This window comes from Typopeltis vanoorti, chromosome 10, assembly GCF_054136105.1.
Source record: "Typopeltis vanoorti isolate ZY-2024b chromosome 10, IOZ_Tvanoo_1.0, whole genome shotgun sequence".
NCBI lineage: Eukaryota > Metazoa > Arthropoda > Arachnida > Uropygi > Thelyphonidae > Typopeltis > Typopeltis vanoorti.
In genome coordinates, this window is record NC_143558.1 from 15,882,914 (window position 1) to 15,903,012 (window position 20,099).

At 34.5% G+C, this 20,099-nt stretch overlaps 1 protein-coding gene across 2 annotated transcripts in view; it reads right to left on the minus strand.

Moving 5' to 3' along the window:
- Positions 1-20,099, minus strand: part of LOC150102187 (mitogen-activated protein kinase-binding protein 1-like) — a 344,972-nt gene that overhangs the window by 229,408 nt on the left and 95,465 nt on the right. For both annotated transcript variants that reach the window (XM_090398639.1, XM_090398638.1), the window contains exons 7-9: positions 17,442-17,540; positions 11,805-11,990; positions 4,113-4,273 (exon numbers count right to left, since the gene is read on the minus strand). In XM_090398639.1, the coding sequence (XP_090254765.1) occupies positions 4,113-4,273; positions 11,805-11,990; positions 17,442-17,540 (446 nt within the window). The remainder of the gene's footprint in view (positions 1-4,112; positions 4,274-11,804; positions 11,991-17,441; positions 17,541-20,099) is intronic.

Consider the following 20,099-nt stretch of genomic DNA (forward strand, 5'->3'; position numbering starts at 1 on the left):
GCTCTGAGTGCTAAAGAAATCCACAAGAATTCTATCGATATGCTGCAAGTAAAAGAAAGAATGAATATGAAAAAATAACTCTTATAAATCCAGATGGCATGAGGATTACAAATGCAGAAGAGGTTGTTCAATTAATGAGTGCCCATTTCGTTAAAAGCTGGTGAACACAACATTGAGCTCACCGTTATTACCTCTTCACTAGATGAAGAAACACAGGTGTGTGAGGCCGAGGTTTTAGAGCTGTTGCAAAAACTGAATAAGAATTCAGCAATAGGGACTGATGGAATATCAGCATGTGTGCTAAAAAAAAGAGTGTTCAGCTGAACTGGCCATTCCTTTGACCATGCTGTTTAATATGAGTCTCAGAACAGGGAAGATTCTGCAGGAATGAAAGGAACATATGGCAATTCCATTGCACAAGGGTGGTGCAACGACCAATGTATCCAACTCTCGACCAATTATAGTAACTCAGGAGTGGTGGTAAATATTTTGGAAAAATTGGTTAGGGCTCACATTCAGAAATGGGTTGACAGTGAATCTCTACTTTGCAATGAGCAACATGGGTTTACTAAGGGAAGGCGATGTCTTAGCAACTTGCTCACATTCTCTAACAATGTTACCATTGAACTAGAGAAGGGGAATGAATGCACCATGATACTTTTGGATTTTGCTAAGGCTTTTGACAGAATACAGCATGGTAGACTGTTGCATAAATTGGAGAAAATGGGTTTGGGTTATACAATATTAGCATGGATAAGAGGATGGCTGACTGACATATCAAAAAGTGATATATGGAGGATCCGAATCTGCAAGGTTTAAGGTAACAAGTGGTGTACCACAAGGATCGGTGCTTGGTCTACTGTTATTCAATCTGTATATTAATCATATTGGGAAGGATTTGACAAGCGATGTACAGCTATTTGTTGATGATGCAAAGATAGGTTAGGGTAATCAGGAATGCTGCTGATATGCAGTCTTTGCAGAATGATTTGAATAGGCTGAAATTGTGGGCATGGGAAAATGGGTGTGAAAATGGGGAAAATGCTCATTGTGAGTAAATGTAAAGTCATTCACTTCAGCATGATTAGATATCCAATGTTGTATTGTATTGGTAGGATTAGGCTAGAAGAAACTGATGAAGCTAGGGATCTTGGAGTGTTAATGGATAGGAAGTTGAAGTTCAGGGGCCATGTGGCAAAGATTGCAAATACAATTCAAAAGATAATTGCAATGCTGAAACAAACATTCACATGTAAAGATAAGGATGTTATTTTGCCTCTTTACAAGGAATGAGGAATGCTGCTGATATGCAGTCTTTGTAGAATGATTTGAATAGGCCGAACATAAGACCTCACTTGGACTATTTTGCATGGGTCTTTTTCCTGGTCTTCATTGTGATTCTGATATATTGGATTAAGTACAAAGGAGGGTGTTAAAAAAGATATCAGGTTTGTGGAATGCTGATTATGAAGAGAGATTAAGAATTTGTAGACTGCAGACACTAGCAAACAGGAGAAAGAGGGGTGATATGATTGAGATTTACAAACTTCTGAAAGGGTCATACAAGATTTCAATTGATGGAATTTTTCAATTTCTGGAGGGTGGAGAAAGAACGAGATGGCATCCTTGGAAGCTGAGGAAGGCTGCCAAGAAGGGTGTGAGAGCTAGATTTTTCTCTCAGAGGGCAGTGCGTGATTGGAATGGATTGCCATTGATGTTGTGAATGCAAGCAATGTGAATGAATTCAAGAATAAGTATGATTGCTGGTGTCTGTAGTATGTGACCTCCATCGATGAGTCTCCGACTCCCTGGAGGTCTCTTAATAATAATAATAATATCCTGAGCAGAAATCCAGTAGATATACCCCATTACTATTAGCTTTACCCTTTTCTCCAAATTTTCCTAAAACATTCCTTTTTTGACTGATAGAATTTGTTTCCTACTCTGCTGTTTAGATCTCCAACAAGGATCACTTTTTTCTATTTTCTTTATATCAGCTGCTTTCTCAAATAAATTTCTCCACTTCTTGCTTTCTTAGAAGTATCTTCTGTGGGACCACAGGCACAAATAACTTTCATTGCCTATTTCCTCATCTTGAAGTCTGCCCACATAACTACCTGAAATCCATCTCAATGAAAACTTCAAAATTAACATGGTAAAACTGTGCAGCATGAAAACACATGAAATGCAAGTTATTTCATGACATAGCAGAATCACTTGGTTCATATCTATACAAATAGGACACTGGAAAGAGGATGAACCTATTCTGTGTTGGGGGGGGAATATATAAGAAGAATGCAATTTGAAAAATTGAGTGTTCCTCATCTTACTCAAAAAACCATTCATTTGGGAAAAAACTATTCATCATATATGAAAATAGCTTATAAAATACATTTCAAGGTTGGTCCCCCCCCCCTGCAATTTTAGCTTATAAGTTACCTCGATTACCTTGATGGACTCGTGTTTCACTCAGGATTTCTCCATGAATGCAGGTCACAAAGATGCCTCCAACGATCTCGATCTTGAGCCTCTCTCTTCCATGTTATACTACCCATAGATTTCACTAGTGGATCTTCCCATCTTGTAGGTGGTCTTCCTGGTTTTCTCTTTATTCTTGGTTGCCAGTTGAGTATTCTATATGTCCATCTGTCATGACAAATGTTATCCCTGAGTCTGGCTATGTGACCTCCCCATCTCATCATGCTTTCATATACTGCAGTTACCACATCTTTTATGCCTGATCTCTTTCTTAGTTCCATGTTTCTAACATGTTCCATTCTGTGATGTTACAAATCCTGCATTCTATTGCATGCTGAGTTATTCTGAGAGTCTCTTCTTCTTTTCTTGTTGTGTTCCATGTTTCTGATCCATATGTGAGTGATGGTAGAATATCACTATAAGTAGTAGCTTATAAGTAGTTGCAATAATATATATAACATATAAAAATAACAACTAGGCTGGACTGATTAAGACCTTTTAGTATATCCGCTCTCCAGCCAAATGGCTGTGGGTTTGAATCCCACTGTGGATATGTATGTTTGTGACTGTCTGTGGAAATACTAGTGATGGTGGTGGACAGTAGATGGCATTGGTGTAGATGATGCGGTTTGTTGTAGTTGGTGGACTGAGTGGTGGAGACAGAATTGTAGAGTGGGTGCTCTCCCTCGATCAGTCCTGGGATTCCTTGGAGGTGTCACGTGATTATAATAATATAATATAATAATATAAGCTGCAAGTAGCTTATATATTTAAAAAAAAAAAGAGTAGACCATAAAAAGTTTATAGTCAAATTTTCTTCAGAATATCACTGATATTATGCTATGAGGCTTTAGTCAGGAATTTTAAATTCATTTAGTTCCCATTTATGGAAATCACTCTCTCATCAACCAAAGTGAATGACATGACTACTTCCTATTCAGAATTAGTTTCAGTAAACCTTGGAACATGATGGTGCTTAGTTTCAGTTACATGATCTGCTAAAGGATGTACTGAATTCAGTGCATACTTTAGCAGATCATTCAGTGCATTAGTAGGGTTTCAAAATCACATGCATGTAAAACCTTTCTCACTTTTGCTAAAGACCCACATCAATGAATTAGTGAGACAGAAGGATGTATTTATTTCACTTGAAATTAAATAATTGTACATACATCCTATTAACAATCAGAACTTGTCATAGCAAAATGAGGATATATAAGGTAAGAGATGTTTTAAATATGAATTTTTTTTTTTTTTTCATCTCAATGGCCTTTCCTATAATCCCAAGTGCTTGTTAAAATGTGATCTCTACACAATGCTATTAAGTTAATTAGGTATGGTTTGGCAGTTTTAAGTTCTGCTTGTCTCTTAGTATAGAATTTATTTTTAGGTTCTGTCATAATTACAGTCAGCTATTACTACAGTGGATTCATAGGACCATAGAAATAGTGGAATTTCTTTAGAATAGCACTGCTACTATAGAGCATTGCTAGAAGAAATTTTCTGCAGTTTGCTTTATTGAGTTTAGTTCTGGGAAACAAATGTGTCATGAGATGCAAAAATTAGATTCAAACAATCATGTGAGAGAAATGCATTCCCTTCATGAAGAAGAGTAAATTTTTCTGTACTCTTACCTTTTTACAAGACCTTTTGCAACATCTATTCCCAAACAGTGAGGCCTTGGAAGGGTAGCTATGAAGTTCAAAGTGTATGGACTAAAGCACCTCACAACACCTTCAGCACATCCAACAAAGATATGTTCTTCTCCAACTGAAATACTATTGGCACTTGATGTCTAAATGTTAAAATATTCAGAATTACAGAAATCATTTGATCAGTAACCAACATTCATTATGAAACATACTGAGGTGGAAAGGTTAAAATAAAATTAAGAGGAAATTAAATTTCTTTTCAATCCAAGATATCAATAATTGAATCAATTTCTTAAATAGAAACATCATAATGAAATAAGTACTGGGATAACACAATATTTCAGAGAAACTTATATTGCACAAACCTCAATGTGTCCTCCTTTAGCATGGATCACATTCTTCACCCTTTCAGGTATACTCTTTAGCAGTCTGTAATACTGGTTGGGTATTTCAGACCATTCTTCCTTTGACATTACCGCTAATCCACGTACTAAACCAATGCCCGATGCATTAGTCTGACACAACGAACACCAGAGATATCCCAAGGGTGTTGTCTGACACAACAGACTGAGACTTTGTACAGGCCAGTCAAGTAGTTCGTCCACATCATTTTTGCTTGAATCATGCTGTGATAGTTCAGAACTAATTCAGTTCTGTAATATCTGCAGAATTGTGGTCTGTTCCACAATAATGACATAGGAAGTATTAAATTATACAACAGTATAGCATATTCATCCTTTTAGGCAATAAACCAAAGGTCCACGTCATACCAGGAAAAACAGCTCAGAAACATCATGCCATCAAAGTTCACAGATGGAATAACATCTGAGCATGGTGTTCCAAGGCATCTGTCACATCTACACTCACTAATCTGATCAGAAGATAGTGTAATGTGATTCGTTTGATAGCATCAATAGAGATATCACTATGTTCTATTCTGAAATGAGAACATGCCCCAATACTTATTTCACTGATGCTCATATTCACAGACACAACAAGAAATTGTCATCAACATCATCATCAAATTTCTGCCATGTACCCTCAAGGGGTGTACAGGATATGACAGTACTACATGAAAAAATTACATCATTACTAACTTCCTATCTACAATTTTCCTCCAAATCAGTCTGTTACTTGTCAAGACTCCAACATTATCAGATCTTATATTTCTATCGTCTAAGGCACTTTGTACCGTATCAATCCACCTATATCTTGGTCTTCCTCTGGGTCGTTTTCCTGCCAACCTGGCAGAGAACACTTGTTTTGCTAATCTTTCCTCTCCCATTCTATTTAAGTGACCATACCATCTGAGATTAGCTCTGCTAACGCATTCCTGGATGTTGACAATGTCAAGTTCTTTCCTAATATCCTCATTTTTAATATGATATTGCCATTGATGCCATCTGTTCATGCCTCTAATCTTTCTCAGGACTCTCATATCTGCGGTCTCTAGTCTTTGGTCAAGTGTTTTACTTCTGACCCAGCTCTCAGATCCATAAGTTAAAATTGGTTTGAACACAGTCTTGTATACAGCTAATTTAGTGTTCCGACTAATTTCTTTCTTATTCTATATGAATTTATTCAATTGACTTCCCACCACACCAGCTTTGCTGATTCTGTGTCTATTTCTATATTTAATTTACCATCTTCAGTAAAAATTGTGCCTAAGTAGCTGAAATGTTTTACTTGTTCCACAGGTTCTCCATTCACAACACCGTTGACATTTTCAATGATTCTGCCTATTTTCATTGTCTTTGTCTTTTTATTGCTGACCTTCATACCATATCTATTACAACAGCTATTCAATTTAGTCAGAGAATCTTGCAGACTTGTAGCGGATTTATTTAGAAGTATAACATCATCCGCATAAAGCAAAGAGCTGACATTAACATCTCCAATTTTGATATCAGGTTTAATACCACATTCCTTCATAATGTGATCCATATAGATAATGAATAACAGAGGGGATAATGTACATCCTTGTCTCACACCAGATTTTACATTAAACCATCTTCCTGTACTTCCTTCAATTCTAACTGCTGACTTACAACTCAAATAAAGACTAAGTATTGCTTGATATAATGCCCCATTGACAACATATAACTGCAGCCTATTGAATAGCTTCTCTCTTGGCACCTTGTCATATGCCTTTTCCAAATCGACAAAACTTAAATACAGATCTTTGTTATATTCCCATGCTTTCTCCACTATTTGTCGTAAAGTGAAGATCTGATCCTGACAGCCTCTATTTGGCCTGAATCCAGCTTGTTCTTCACCAAGCTTTTCTTCCACAATTCTTCTCAATCGTTTCTCAAGTATACTTGCATAGATCTTGCCAGGAACACTCAGTAGGGAAATACCTCTGTAATTCTCACATTCAGTTTTATTTCCCTTTTTATATATGGGTACTATGAGAGCTCTACTCCAATCAACGGGAATTCGTCCCTCTGTCCAGGCTTTCTGAACTATGCAGTGCAGCCACTGTAAGACTCTTATACCACCATACTTCAGCATTTCTGGTCGAATATCATCTACTCTTGCTGCCTTTCCACATTTCAAGCCTTTGATGGCTTTTTCTACTTCAAGTATGGATATGTATTCCTGACTGCATGCCTGGTCAGTGTTTTTTATCACTGTGCTGTCATCACTGCATGTTTCATTTAGCAGTTTTTCAAAGTAATTACTCCATACTTCAAGGATATCTTTTTCTCCTGTTTTCATTTCACCTTTATCATCTCTAATTCCTTTTACAGCACTCTTTCCTCCATTCCTAAGCTTCTTCAACAACCTCCAGAATATTTTGCCACCTTCTTGATATTTATTTTCTATATTCTTGCCAAAGTCCTCCCATGACTTTTGTTTAGCTAGTTTTACACACTGTTTAGCTTTCTTACATTTGTCTCTGTATTCTGTAAGAGTAAAAGCTGACTTATTTGCCAGAAACTTTTGATATGCTTTCTTCTTTTCCTTCACTGCCTCTTTAACTTCCTGTGTCCACCAGGAAGTTCTGATTTTTTTATCCTTGCACACAACCTCACCACATGCCTCTCTGGCAGAACCAATCAATGTTTCCTTCAGAGTTTGCCACTGAATCTCCAAGGTTTGATTCCTGTTCTCAAACTCTTTCATTTTCTTTTCAATAATATTTCTGTATTTTAGTCTACAGTTCACATCTGAGAGCTGCTCAACTTTTATTCGCTTTAAAACTTTCTTACATGCTATTCTTTTCAATATGAAATTCAATTTTATCCTGCTCAAGACTAAATAGTGATCACTTCCAATTTCAAATCCTCTGTACACTCTGGTGTCCTGCACCAGGGAGAAAACATCACTATCAACAATAACATAGTCAATGAGACTTTTCTTATTCCTAGTCTCTTCTCTCCATGTGAATTTGTGCACATTTTTATGTTGGAACATGGTGTTAGTAATAACCAGTCCATGTCCTGAGCAGAAATCCAACATATATTTGCCATTATTATTAGCTTTGCTCTTTTCTCCAAATTTTCCCAAAATATTTTTGTATGTCTCACAATCATTTCCTACTCTACTATTTAGATCCCCAACTAGGACCAACGTTTCCTTTTTCATTGTGTCAGTTGCTTTTTCTAAAGCCTCAAAAAATTCCTCCACTTCTACCTTAGTAGAACCTTCTGTGGGACCATAGGCACAAATAAGTCTCATTGTCCAGTTCCCCATTCTCATATTTGCCCACATTACTCTACTTGAGACTGACTGCCATTCAAGAAGATTAGCCTCGTATTTTGTGTTGAATACTATGGCTACTCCTTCTTTTCCTTGATTGTCATTGCCTGAATATAACATTTTGTATTTATTGCTCAGAAAGATCTCACCAGTTTTGGTCTTTTTTGTTTCAGTCACCCCTATTATGTCGATCTGGTACTTACCTAATTTCTCAGCTAGCTCCATTTCTTTGCCATTCAGGCTTCTTACGTTGATAGTACCGATCTTTAACTCTGGTGATGTTGAGTTGGGGTTTGTTTTCAGATTTGTTCCAGTAGCTGACTTTTCGCTGTTCGCCCTGGTTCCCTGGCAAAAACAACGGGAGCCTTGTTTAACCGGGCGACGCCCCAGCTGGCATGAAATTTTGTCATGTCGTACCATCATTTTTTATTTTGGTTTAACCAATAAGAATACAATTTGGTCGGCTAAATCCCAAATTGCCAGCCCATCCTCGTTCGTTCAGTATCAAAGTAGATACCCAACAGGGTGCACCACGAGAAGGTGAGGATTGGACATTAGGCCAGAAGCCCTGTTCGGTTCTCCACATTCCTTTAAAGGCTATGTGGAGGTCTCCTCTCAGTTATACTGCTTTGACCCTTAAGCACCCCAGTAATTGTCATGGCGATGACAAATGAATATATGCATAATGAATTTAATTGTTAGCATTTCATTGAAATAATCTAAAACAGCAAATTTACTTTTTTAAAAACATCTGTATAATTGAAAAACTTCATGTACACAACTGCCACTTTACAAATTCTTCTTGAAAAAACAGTGACAGGGTCCCTTAAGTTAAATAACTAACAGGAGACCTCTACATAGCCTAAAATAAGCTGTCTGTTTTTTTTTTTTTTTTTTATGCATTTATGACTTAATTTCCAATCCTCAACTACAAATGGTAAGTCCCTGTACTCATATCCACCTGGATACTAAATGAAACAGAATGGAATGACATTTTGAATTCTGTATTGGCTTAAATAATAAAAAAAACTCATTCATGAACAACATGAATATATGTAACCCTATCCAGCATGAAACGAACAATGCTTTTTGTTAGGAAACAGAGCAAAAAATAAAAATTCACCTACTGAAACAATATCAATAACAGGAATTGAAGGCAGGCATCACCATCAACATTAAAAGCATTAACGGAAAAGTGGAATTACTAGAGGAACTACAGAAATACCAGGGTGACATAACTGATGTTATTGACACGATTTTTTAGATAAAAAGAGGCAAGAACAGTTTTAAATAATAATTAATAGATGTTAGGCTCGGGTTATAAGTCATCATCATCAAATTCCTGTAATGTATCCCCAAGGAGTGTACAGGATATGATAGTACTACATGAAAAATTTACATCATTACTAACTTCCTATCTACAATTTTCCTCCAAATCAGTCTGACAAGACTCTAAAATAATCAGATCCTATATTTCTATCTTCTAAGGCACTTTTAACCATAACAATCCACCTATATCTTGGTCTTCCTCTAATTCTTTTTCCTGCCAACCAGGCAGAGAACATTGTTTTGATAATCTTTCCTCCCCCATTCTGTTCAAGTGACCATACAACCTGAGATTAGCTCTGCTAATGAATTCCTGGATGTTGACAATTTCAAATGCTTTCCTAATATCTTCGTTTTTAATATGATGTTGCCATTGATGCCATCTGTTCACGCCTCTAATCTTTCTCAGGACTCTTATATCTGCGGTCTCTAGTCTTTGGTCAAGTGTTTTATTTCTGACCCAGCACTCAGATCCATAGGTTAAAACTGGTTTGAACACTGTCTTGTATACAGCTAATTTAGTGTTCTGACTAATTTCTCTCTTTTTATATATAAATTTATTCTATTGACTTCATAAAATACCAGCTTTGTTGATTCTGTTGTCTATTTCCATATTTAATTTACCATCTTCACTAAAAATCATGCCTAAGTAGCTGAAATGTTTTACTTGTTCTATAGGTTCTCCATTCACAATGCAGTTCATATTTTCAATGTTTCTGCGTATTTTCATTGTCTTTGTCTTTTTAATAATGACCTTCATACCATATCTATTACAACAGTTATTCAATTTAGTCAGGGAATCTTGCAAACTTGTAGCAGATTTATTTAGAAGTATAACATTGTCCACATAAAGCAAAGAGCAGACATTAACATCTCCAATTCTGATATCATGTTTATTACCACTTTCCTTCATAATGTGATTCATATAGATAATGAATAACAGAGGGGATAATGTACATCCTTGTCTGACACCAGGTTTAACATTAAACCATCTTCCTGTACTTCCTTCAATTCTAACCGCTAACTTATAACTCAAATAGAGACTAAGCATTGCTTGATATAATGCCTTATTAACACCATATAACTATAGCATTTTGAATAGCTTCTCTCTTGGCACCTTGTCATATGCCTTTTCCAGATCCACAAAACTTAAATACAGATCTCTGTTATATTCCCATGATTTCTCAGCTATTTCTCACAAAGTGAAAATCTGATCCTGACAGCCTCTATTTGGCCTGAATCCAGTTTGTTTATCAACAAGCTTTTCTTCAACAATTCTATTAATTAATCTTACCAGGAACCCTCAGTAGAGAAATAACTCTAATTCTCACATTCACTGTAAGACTTTTATACCTCCATACTTGAGCATTTCTGATCGAATATCATCTACTCCAGCTGCCTTTCCATATTTCAGGTTTTTGATGGCTTTTTCTAATTCAAGTATGGATATGTATTCCTGATTGCATGCCTGGTCAGTGTTTTTTACCACTGTGCTGTCATTGATTGTTTCATTTAGCAATTTTTCAAAGTAATTACTCCATACATCAAGGATATCATTTTCTCCAGTTTTCATACCATCTTTATCATCTCTAATTCATTTTACAGCACTCTTGCCTCCATTTCTGAGTTTCTTCAACAACCTCCAAAATATCTTGCCACCTTGCTATTTATTTTCCGTGTTCTTACCAAAATCCTCCCATGACTTTTGTTTAGGTTGTTTTACACAGTGTTTCACTTTCTTATTTTGTTACTATCTTCATGATAGTTACAGTTAACTTTCACTATAGCCGACTCATAGAGACCAGAAAAACAGTTTGTTAGAGTGAATAGTTTGATATAATCAGTTTACTTTAGAACCTATGAATTTGCTATAGTGAGAGTAAATTGTAACTATCGTGAAGATAGTTATTGTGAAAAAGCTTAGAAATAGGGATAAAGCACTGTAAAAGGTATCAGCAATAATAAAAGTAACATAAAAGTTGATGATAGGTTATTTTGGAAATTATTAAATGAAATAAGGTGTGACAAAAGATGGAAGTAAACAACTAGGAAGACTGTCTTCATGAATATATTTCAGCAACGGAAATAAAAAAAAAGCTGTCAGAAAGAGGAAGTGAGGAGTAGATGAGATACCAGAAATGCTCAAATATTATTATACAGGAGCATTTTATTCAGGAAGTCTGACAACTCAATGCAGGAGGACCACATTAACCATTATTCACACAATATCCATAATATCTCACTCTCTATTAAACTAGGACCAAAGTGAATGGGTTAAAGATGATAGCAGCTACTCTATAAAACTCCATTGGTAATTTATATCATGTCAGCTCTATCTATCAACTAAACTTTGTAAACCATAAACCTTTAGTTTATTCTCACACAAGGAATACACAACAAAACAAACAAATTATCTTCCTGTTTGTCTTAAATTAAGCTTTCATTCCTTATATTATTATAGTATTTAGTCCTTTCAAACAGGGGAGAAAGCAGTTATAATTTCATTGCATGGAATGAATTCTAATATAAAAGGATAAAATGAAAGGGAAAAACGAGTAATAAATGCCATGGTTTTATTGATAAATAAAATAAACATTGTGGTCTCATTAAAAGAACTCATTACATGCAACCTAGTTAACTTACCCTTAATTCGACCCATTTATCCAGAAGCCGTCGGCTATTGAACTGACACAAGAGACCAGATTTCGTAATTGAATATGTACTATCTGCCATCTCATTACGGCCACATGCAACATCACAAAAATAATTATTGCGCTGATCTCCAAGAATTGCTGAGCGTCCCATCAGTGGCACTGGCTCTAATTTATACTAAAAGAACAAAAAAGTAAAATCATTTTTAAAAAATTCTACATTTTATTAGAGAATGCACACACACACTGTTTTAGAGCATTGGTTCCCAACAGGTGGCACGTGTAACCCCGGGGGTACACGACAAATAATCAGTAATGCAGAAAAACAAGTAAGGTAAACTATTTTACATTATGATAGGCACTGAACAAAGGTGTCAGTATTTAGAAACAGCTATTTTAAAAACAAGGGATACAATTTATAGAAATGATTTTAAAAGGTGTATGCAAGTGGAAAAGGTTGGGAACTACTGTTTTAGAGATTTGTATAACTATAACCAATTTTGCAATTTCTAAAATAATATTGTTTAATTCAAGCACAACAAAATATCCATTTTGTTGTGCTTGAATTAAACACAACACAATATCCATTAATTGGTATGGATGGCAAAGTGGGTAGCATATCCAATTTCCAACCAACAGGTTGTGGGTTAGAGTCCTGTGGGCAAGGGTGTTTGTAAAAGTCTGCTCTGGATGGGCTTGTATAACTCCTGAGTTTAATAAGGGCTTGTCTTTTTTATTTAAAAAATAAAAATTTAAAAAAATAAATTCTGAAGAGTTATAAATACTTATGGAAAAATGGGAGAAGGGATCCTCAAGTTTCAAAGCAGAAAAACCATACCATCCCCATATGGAGACCAGCTAACATGAAAGGAAAAAGATAAGCAATAATGAATAAAAATCTGGTGAAAAGTCAAAGAAAAATAAAATTTTTCTTTGACTTTATATTTAAAGAAATTTAAATAAATAAAATAAATTTAAAGAAAAATAAATTTAAAGAAAATATAAATTAAAGATGTAAGGAAATTATATTCTTGGTTTCATCCTTTACTCAAGTGTAAGCAAACAAAGTTTGCAGGTGAAGTGACAGGCAAAATCTTTCCATTATGCTTATGGCTGAAATGACTGCATTGGATAACGGGCCATAATCAGTTCAAAAATCAGAAAAAAGAATTTTTAAGGATAATGAATAAACTTATTCTGCAGTACAATTTCTCAGACAATACTTCTTTGGCACTAGCTACCAGCATATTCATCAAAAAAGTTGTTTCAGAAGGGGAGATATTTATATTTATGAAGAAATCAGATGTAGGTTTCTCCCAAAAATGTTGAAAAATTAAATTTCTTTTCCAACATCATAATTTACGACTAATTCATTTTGATCAATAAATTCATAATTATTCTCTATATTTCACAATTTAAAATAAACGTTCCAATAATAAAGTGTCCCTGTTTGTGTTGTGCTTCCACTCTCTCATTTACTTCATTCATGATATTTAATATTCACCTTTCCACTTGCAAGCCTCCCTATCCTGCTCCTTTTTTGCTCTTTCATATCACCTCACACCACCTCAGATCTATTCATTACAATCATTACCTCTTCTGCAAGCAACAATCTCTCCAGCACACTCACACCAAAACCATTTAAATGCAACTCATCTTCTTTATACAGTTCCATCTGTCCCTCAAATTCATCCCACACATTTACAAAATGCACTCCTTTCTCCTCACATAACTGTGCTAACATATCATTCATAATCTTCACTCAACACCTGAATTCATTACTATCATACCTTGGCAACACACTGACTACCTTTCCTACTACACTGTTGTCTTTTACTCTCCTTAATAATCTCCTAATATACAATCTGACATTTTCATTGTTCCCATCCAAATCATTCGTCCCTACTACAACCACCAACTTTTTTGCTTTCTTATTCCTCATATCCAACACTTCAATCACTCTACTCATTCTACCACCAAGAAAACAAACGTTATACACCTTCTCATTCACCACACCTCTAATAATGGACTCTCCATAAAGAGCCACTCTCGAATAATTTTTTTATATCTTTCGCATGGCTATCTTTCCTTCCACTCTTTCATGTATGTCCATAATCCTTTTCATTTCATTGTGCATGCACTTCATCTCTTGCCTCATCTTCATCAACTCTGCTTTTATGTTCAGATCCAACCCAAAGATTCATGTCTGATATTTTCATGCAGTTTCATATTATGCTTTTGGTTATTTCTGGTTGTGCAGCATCTGCAGCAGACCTCACACTGATGTTGTGACAAGGATAATTAATTGACTCATGTGTCTTCTCCTGAGCAACACTCTGACCTTGTAGTGGAAGCTATTGATCATGTATTTTATGAATGCTTGGCACAACAGCAGCAGGCCTGGATGTATTCCAACAAATCATCATCACGAAGCTACTACTATCTTGATGTGAAGAACTGACAAAAGGTGAAACTGCAGTTCCAGGTAATAAGAGTGGGACACCAGGTTCAATATCTTTTATCATACTTTGTGCAACTTGACAAGCAGTAGATAATTCAGGTGACAGAGAACAAGGAATTAATATTTGGCTATCTCCACTTGGCCCTGATTCTATGCTATGTGGGTGACTTTCAATTAATTCAATGTATTAAGAATAAGTGTCGTATTCATTACTGGGATTAACATCGGATCTTGGTCAAAAGATGTTGTCACCACCTATGATTCCATGTTCCATGTGATGTTCTGTCAAATGCCTTTGCAAAATCCAGCAAAATCAGCGTGTAGCCATTTACTTTATCCAACTCAGCTGTTACTCTATTATAAGAAGTTAGTAAATTACTAAGGCAAGACCAATCCTTCACAAAGCCATGTTGACCCTCATACAATATCATATTTTTATCTACCCATTCTTGAATTCTCTTTTTTAACAATTTTTCTAAGACTTTTACCACCATGACTATATATTAAACTTAAAAAACTCTGAATGAAGACCGGAGAGCTTATGAGAATACAATCCTTGGAAGTGGATGACTGAACTACTTAAAAAGCTTTCTATGTTTGTGTATACACACACACACAGTTGGCTATGAAAAAATGGATTGATCTGTTTATTCACAATGCTGAAATGAAGACTTATAGGCTCTAAACTGATATTACGCCTATGCACTAACTGCCATTCAGTTATGAAAAATACAACTCTCTGACACAGGATTGCTTGCTTTGGTACTGAATGAGAGTTTCTGTCATCTTAAGGTTTCTGTCTGATCCCTGATGAGAACCAACAGTTCAAAACAGCTATCAGACCATCAAAACTTTAAGGAAAAAATCCTTAATAAAAGGTGAATATAATAGGTGATGGACAGTGCTTCCATCTTTTAAGCAGTGCACTCTAAGGCAACTCCGATGCTGCAGAATGTATTCTCATAAGGTCTCTGGTCTTTTTTCTCCCAAGTTTATATATATATATATATATATATATATATATATATATATATATATATATATAGGTATCCCTTGCTTAATGCGGTGAAATTAATTGCAGCAATCCCTTGATATACGCGGCAAGAGTTTTGATTAACGCACCTTTAACCCTGCAGAGCTCGCAGCTGATATGACAGATACACGGGAAATGTTTAATATAAATATTCTTACACAATTTAGTGTATAGCTTGGAGGTCATGAGTTGTTTTCTTTTTTTATTCTCTGTGCAATAATTTCTAGATTATAACTGAAAATAAATAAACCATCGTGTATTACTGAAATAGAGAGCCAAAGGCTTATTTATCATACATGTTCTCTAGGAGATGTGTTTTACATTATGGAAAATACTAAGGAAAGAGATCTGGAGCTTATTCCACCTTTACTACGAGATGCCCATAAGGTTGCTTATGCTTGCATCTGCTGAAACTTTTAGTTTCTATATATTTGGCACAAAACTCTTGTAGTTTCTATATTTGGCTATGAAATAATGTTGGATTCAATATCCACTTAATTTGTATCATCATGTTTTATATTTGCAGTATTTTTTCTTTATGTTTTATTGCTTGTTTGCCAAGGTCTGGAGAGTCATTTTGCTTGTTATCATAGAATTTATGCCGAAAATACTAAGGAAAGCGATCTGGAACTTACTCCACCTTTACTACAAGATGCCCATAAGGTTGCTTATGCTTGCATCTGCCGAAACTTTTAGTTTCTATATATTCGGCACGAAACTCTTGTAGTTTCTATATTCGGCACGAAACTCTTGTAGCTTCTATATTCGGCTATGAAATAATGTTGGATTCAATATCCACTTAATTTGTACCATCATGTTTTATATTTGCAGTGATTTTTCTTTATGTTTCATTGCTTGTTTGCCGAGGTCTGTAGAGTCATTTTGCTTGTTATCGTAGAATTTATGCCGATAAGAAAAAAAAAACTAAAACTGTTCAAACGACTCTTGATAACTTCTTTTGATAAAAAAAAAAATTGCAGTAACTAATGTAGGTACAAGTATTTATTAAACATTTACTTTGCATTCATTTTTTATCTTTCCTAAAAGAGTATCATATAAAACGAATTATTAATACAGTAATCGATCATGGACGAATTGTAATTTTTACCATTGATTATTAGGTTTGATTAACGCGATTTTGATATACGCAGTAACGTTGAGGGATTAATTAACCACGTTAACTGAGGGATACTTGTATATATATACATTCATGTTTTTTTGACTGACTGAAACTGAGAGAACAGATAACGAGTCAATTTAATGAAGCACACAACATGTCTCGTCAAAAATGACTTCTTCAGGTGTGAGAACACTTAAAGCAAATGAAAAACCATAAAAAACACTGTACCATTATACTAACAGACTTGTAAACTGAAGTTAAGTTTGAATTGTCCAATTCAAACTTAATTTGAATTGGACAATTCAAACTTAACTTCAGTTTACAAGTCTGTTATTATAATGGTACAGTGTTTTTTATAGTTTTTTATTTGCTTTAAGTGTTCCCATACCTGAAGAAGTCATTTTGACAACAAAGATAAAAAAAATATTGTTAAAACTTCTGGTAACTAATCCGCTCTACGGTACAGACGGAACAAAATTGCCACCTTTTTTAATTTAATTTTACAGTGTCCTCAAATGTTTTTTTTCCTTTTTATTGTCCAAAGGGAGCATATGCAGAGCTCATTAATTTCTGATACACCCTCATAGGGATCACAAGATACTCTGATAATATACTACATAATTAAATTTATATTATCACTAGTTTCTAATCAATTCCCCTCCCCAAACTAATCAGTTATTTGTCAGGTCACCAATATCGTCAGATTTTTTATTTCAGTCTTCTGAGCAACTGTTAATTACATTAAACTGCACCTGATTTTAATCTTCTTTTGCACCTTTTTCTGATGTCATGATAGTTTAGCTGGTAAAAACCACTTTTTGTCTCTGGTCAAATCAGTTCAGATCCAAATCCTGCATAAGACAACCCACTCTGGACAAGATTTTTAATATATATATAAAAAAAGAAGTGTTTCTATTGACAAAAACAAAAATAATATACATGTTTAATCCAGAAATTAAATATATAAACTAAGCAGATTCAAAGAAAAACACTGAAATAATCAGACTCAACTTACTTTTGAAGACCGAGAGTATTCAAGATACCAAAACTTTACATGTCGGTTTCCTACAGTTACAAAATAATTCCCATTTGAAGAAAAAGAAATTGCTTTTACCTAAAAAATAAATAACACATTGCTGGAAGTGACATATTTGTGGTTCAGCTACAGTTGACTCACACTATAGCAAACTAGGGACAAGAAAAATAGTTTGTTATAATGGAAGCTTGTTATAGTGAAATTTTATTAGCATAGGACTATGCCTAATGGACTCTGGTCAGGACTTTTTTTTTTGGTAATCTATCATAGTCAGTGAGCTTGTTATAGTGGTGTTTGCTATAGTGAGAGTTGACTTGTTGCAAATTTTTTGGTTTAAGTAGTTTTGCAAACTAAATTTTTAACAATTAGCAAAGCAGAGTTTCAATGAATATGCAACATTTTATGAGAGTTAATGTGTTTTTGGAATTATATGCACAATATTAAATGCAGCTGCACATGTGAAGTTTCATTGTTAGAAGTATTAGCATTGACAATGTGTTCCATCATAATTTTCACTTTAGGCTGCACTGGGGTAATCAGACAGTATAAGATTAAAATGGAAATATTATTAGTTAAGTTAGAGAAAACTTGACCATTAAAATAATTAAATAAGATTTAATGATGTGAAAATCTGCTTAAAGTGCAACTATTTCTTTTGCAATATAATCCAACATGAAAAAAAAAGTTTCTTAATATCTTACCAAGACATTAAGAAACTTAGATTTCATGTTTGTCTTTACAATTCACTGTCAAGACAGTCATAAAATCCAGTGATAGTGATATCAGTGCAGTTTTTAATATGAATGTCTTTTCCAATACCATCTAGAGATAAGCTATGCAGTGAATAATAGTGATTAATCAATTCTGTTTTTTTTTTTTTGTTTTTTTTTGGGGGGGGGGGTATAAGTGGAAAAAAAGGGGGGAGGAGTAAGGAGGAGTCATATCTGAGAAGTGGTACCTATGAAATTTGTAACAGAACGGGAAATAAAGTATGTATTATGTTTGTATATGAATGCCAGAAGTACACAAAATAATGGGAACAAAACTGTTGCATTGATCAAATTCATACATTCATTCAAGTGAGACATGATTGGATGAGAATGACATTCTGACAGGAATAGAGATGGAAAGACCACCATCACCACTCTTTTCCATAACCACTGCTGCTACTACTGCTCAAGGTGAACAATTGTAGCAGTGGTTATGAGGCAGTATGGTATGAGGTAGAAGTGGACAGGATGAAATATTTAATTGGGTGTTGCTATAGACCCAGTAATGTAGAGGACGGCCAGATAAATGCCGTAAAATAATAATAAGCAGATTTTATAAACATGGATGATTTTTAATAATGGTAATATAAATTGGAATGACGAGATAGCAATCCAGGTGTAAAAAGAATGAATTTCTAGAGTTTCTGAGAAATAACTACCCTTAAACAATACATAAGAGGACACACAAAGAAGTTATGAGGTTCCTCCCTGCTGTGTTCCTTTTCACTCCCCCAACAGTTGAACACATAGCAATGTTCCATAATGTTCTTTTTATTTCTGCACATATTCGATAATACATTAGAGCAATTCTGCTCTGGTCCACCATTGTATGCCACCATTACTGGTTTCAAGCCCAGTGTTGAAAGCAAAAATAAACACTGAATTAACTGCTTTTATAAAATAATACCTTATTACTAACCTCTTAACTTTAAATTCATTTTTATATTTTTAACTTGTGAGATAGCTGAATTTTAATACAGATACCCTTTAATTAGCATAAGCTCTTATTTTTTACAATTCATAACATGAATTAGCTTAATGTAATTATATACTTGAACACACATAATGATTAAAAAACACAGTTGTCCTGCAAAGAAGAGTAGGAGAACAGATCACATTATTGACATTACATTGTGAAAAGTTAACCTAGTTTCTCTGCATATGGTGACTATTTTCTTTAGTTTTCATAAACTTATTTGTCTTTCCTATTGAATTATTTTATGGATAATTTATATAAATTTGCCCTGCATTATGGACAATAAATGAAAGGAAATGCAAACTATACCTTTCAGTTTCATAAAGTGAAAAACTGAAGAAATGAGGCACCAGAATATATTAAAAACACTGAAGCAGAGTTCTGTTAAGTAATCAACTAAAAACAACGAAGATGTGCAAAAATGGCTCAAGGAATTCAAGTAGTTGTTGTGCTATGAAAACGAAGTTTCATTCTGTAATGTATAAAACATATCTTGGGACTGCTAACAGAAACTCTAGGTAACTGCAAGGTTTCAAGGCCTTTTTAAACTTTGCCAAAAATTGCCTGGGAAACATACCTCTAGCTGCTTTCAAAGAAAGATAGATTCTAAAATGGTTGCACACCTGAAGTGCCTTTTAATATGCCTATTATAAAGCTAAATTCAATAAACCATCCATTTACTGACTTCAAAGAACTTATACATCCAGTAGCAAACAGTATCAAAATGATATGAAATGTAAAGAATTTATGTTATTCCTGAAGTCGTTAAACAAAATCAAAGACTCCATTAGCGAGACCTCTTATAGATGCTTACTCAGTTATTTCAAATGAGGAGAAACTCATCCATCATATAAGAAGCATACTTATATAAAAATCAGAATAAGCATTTTT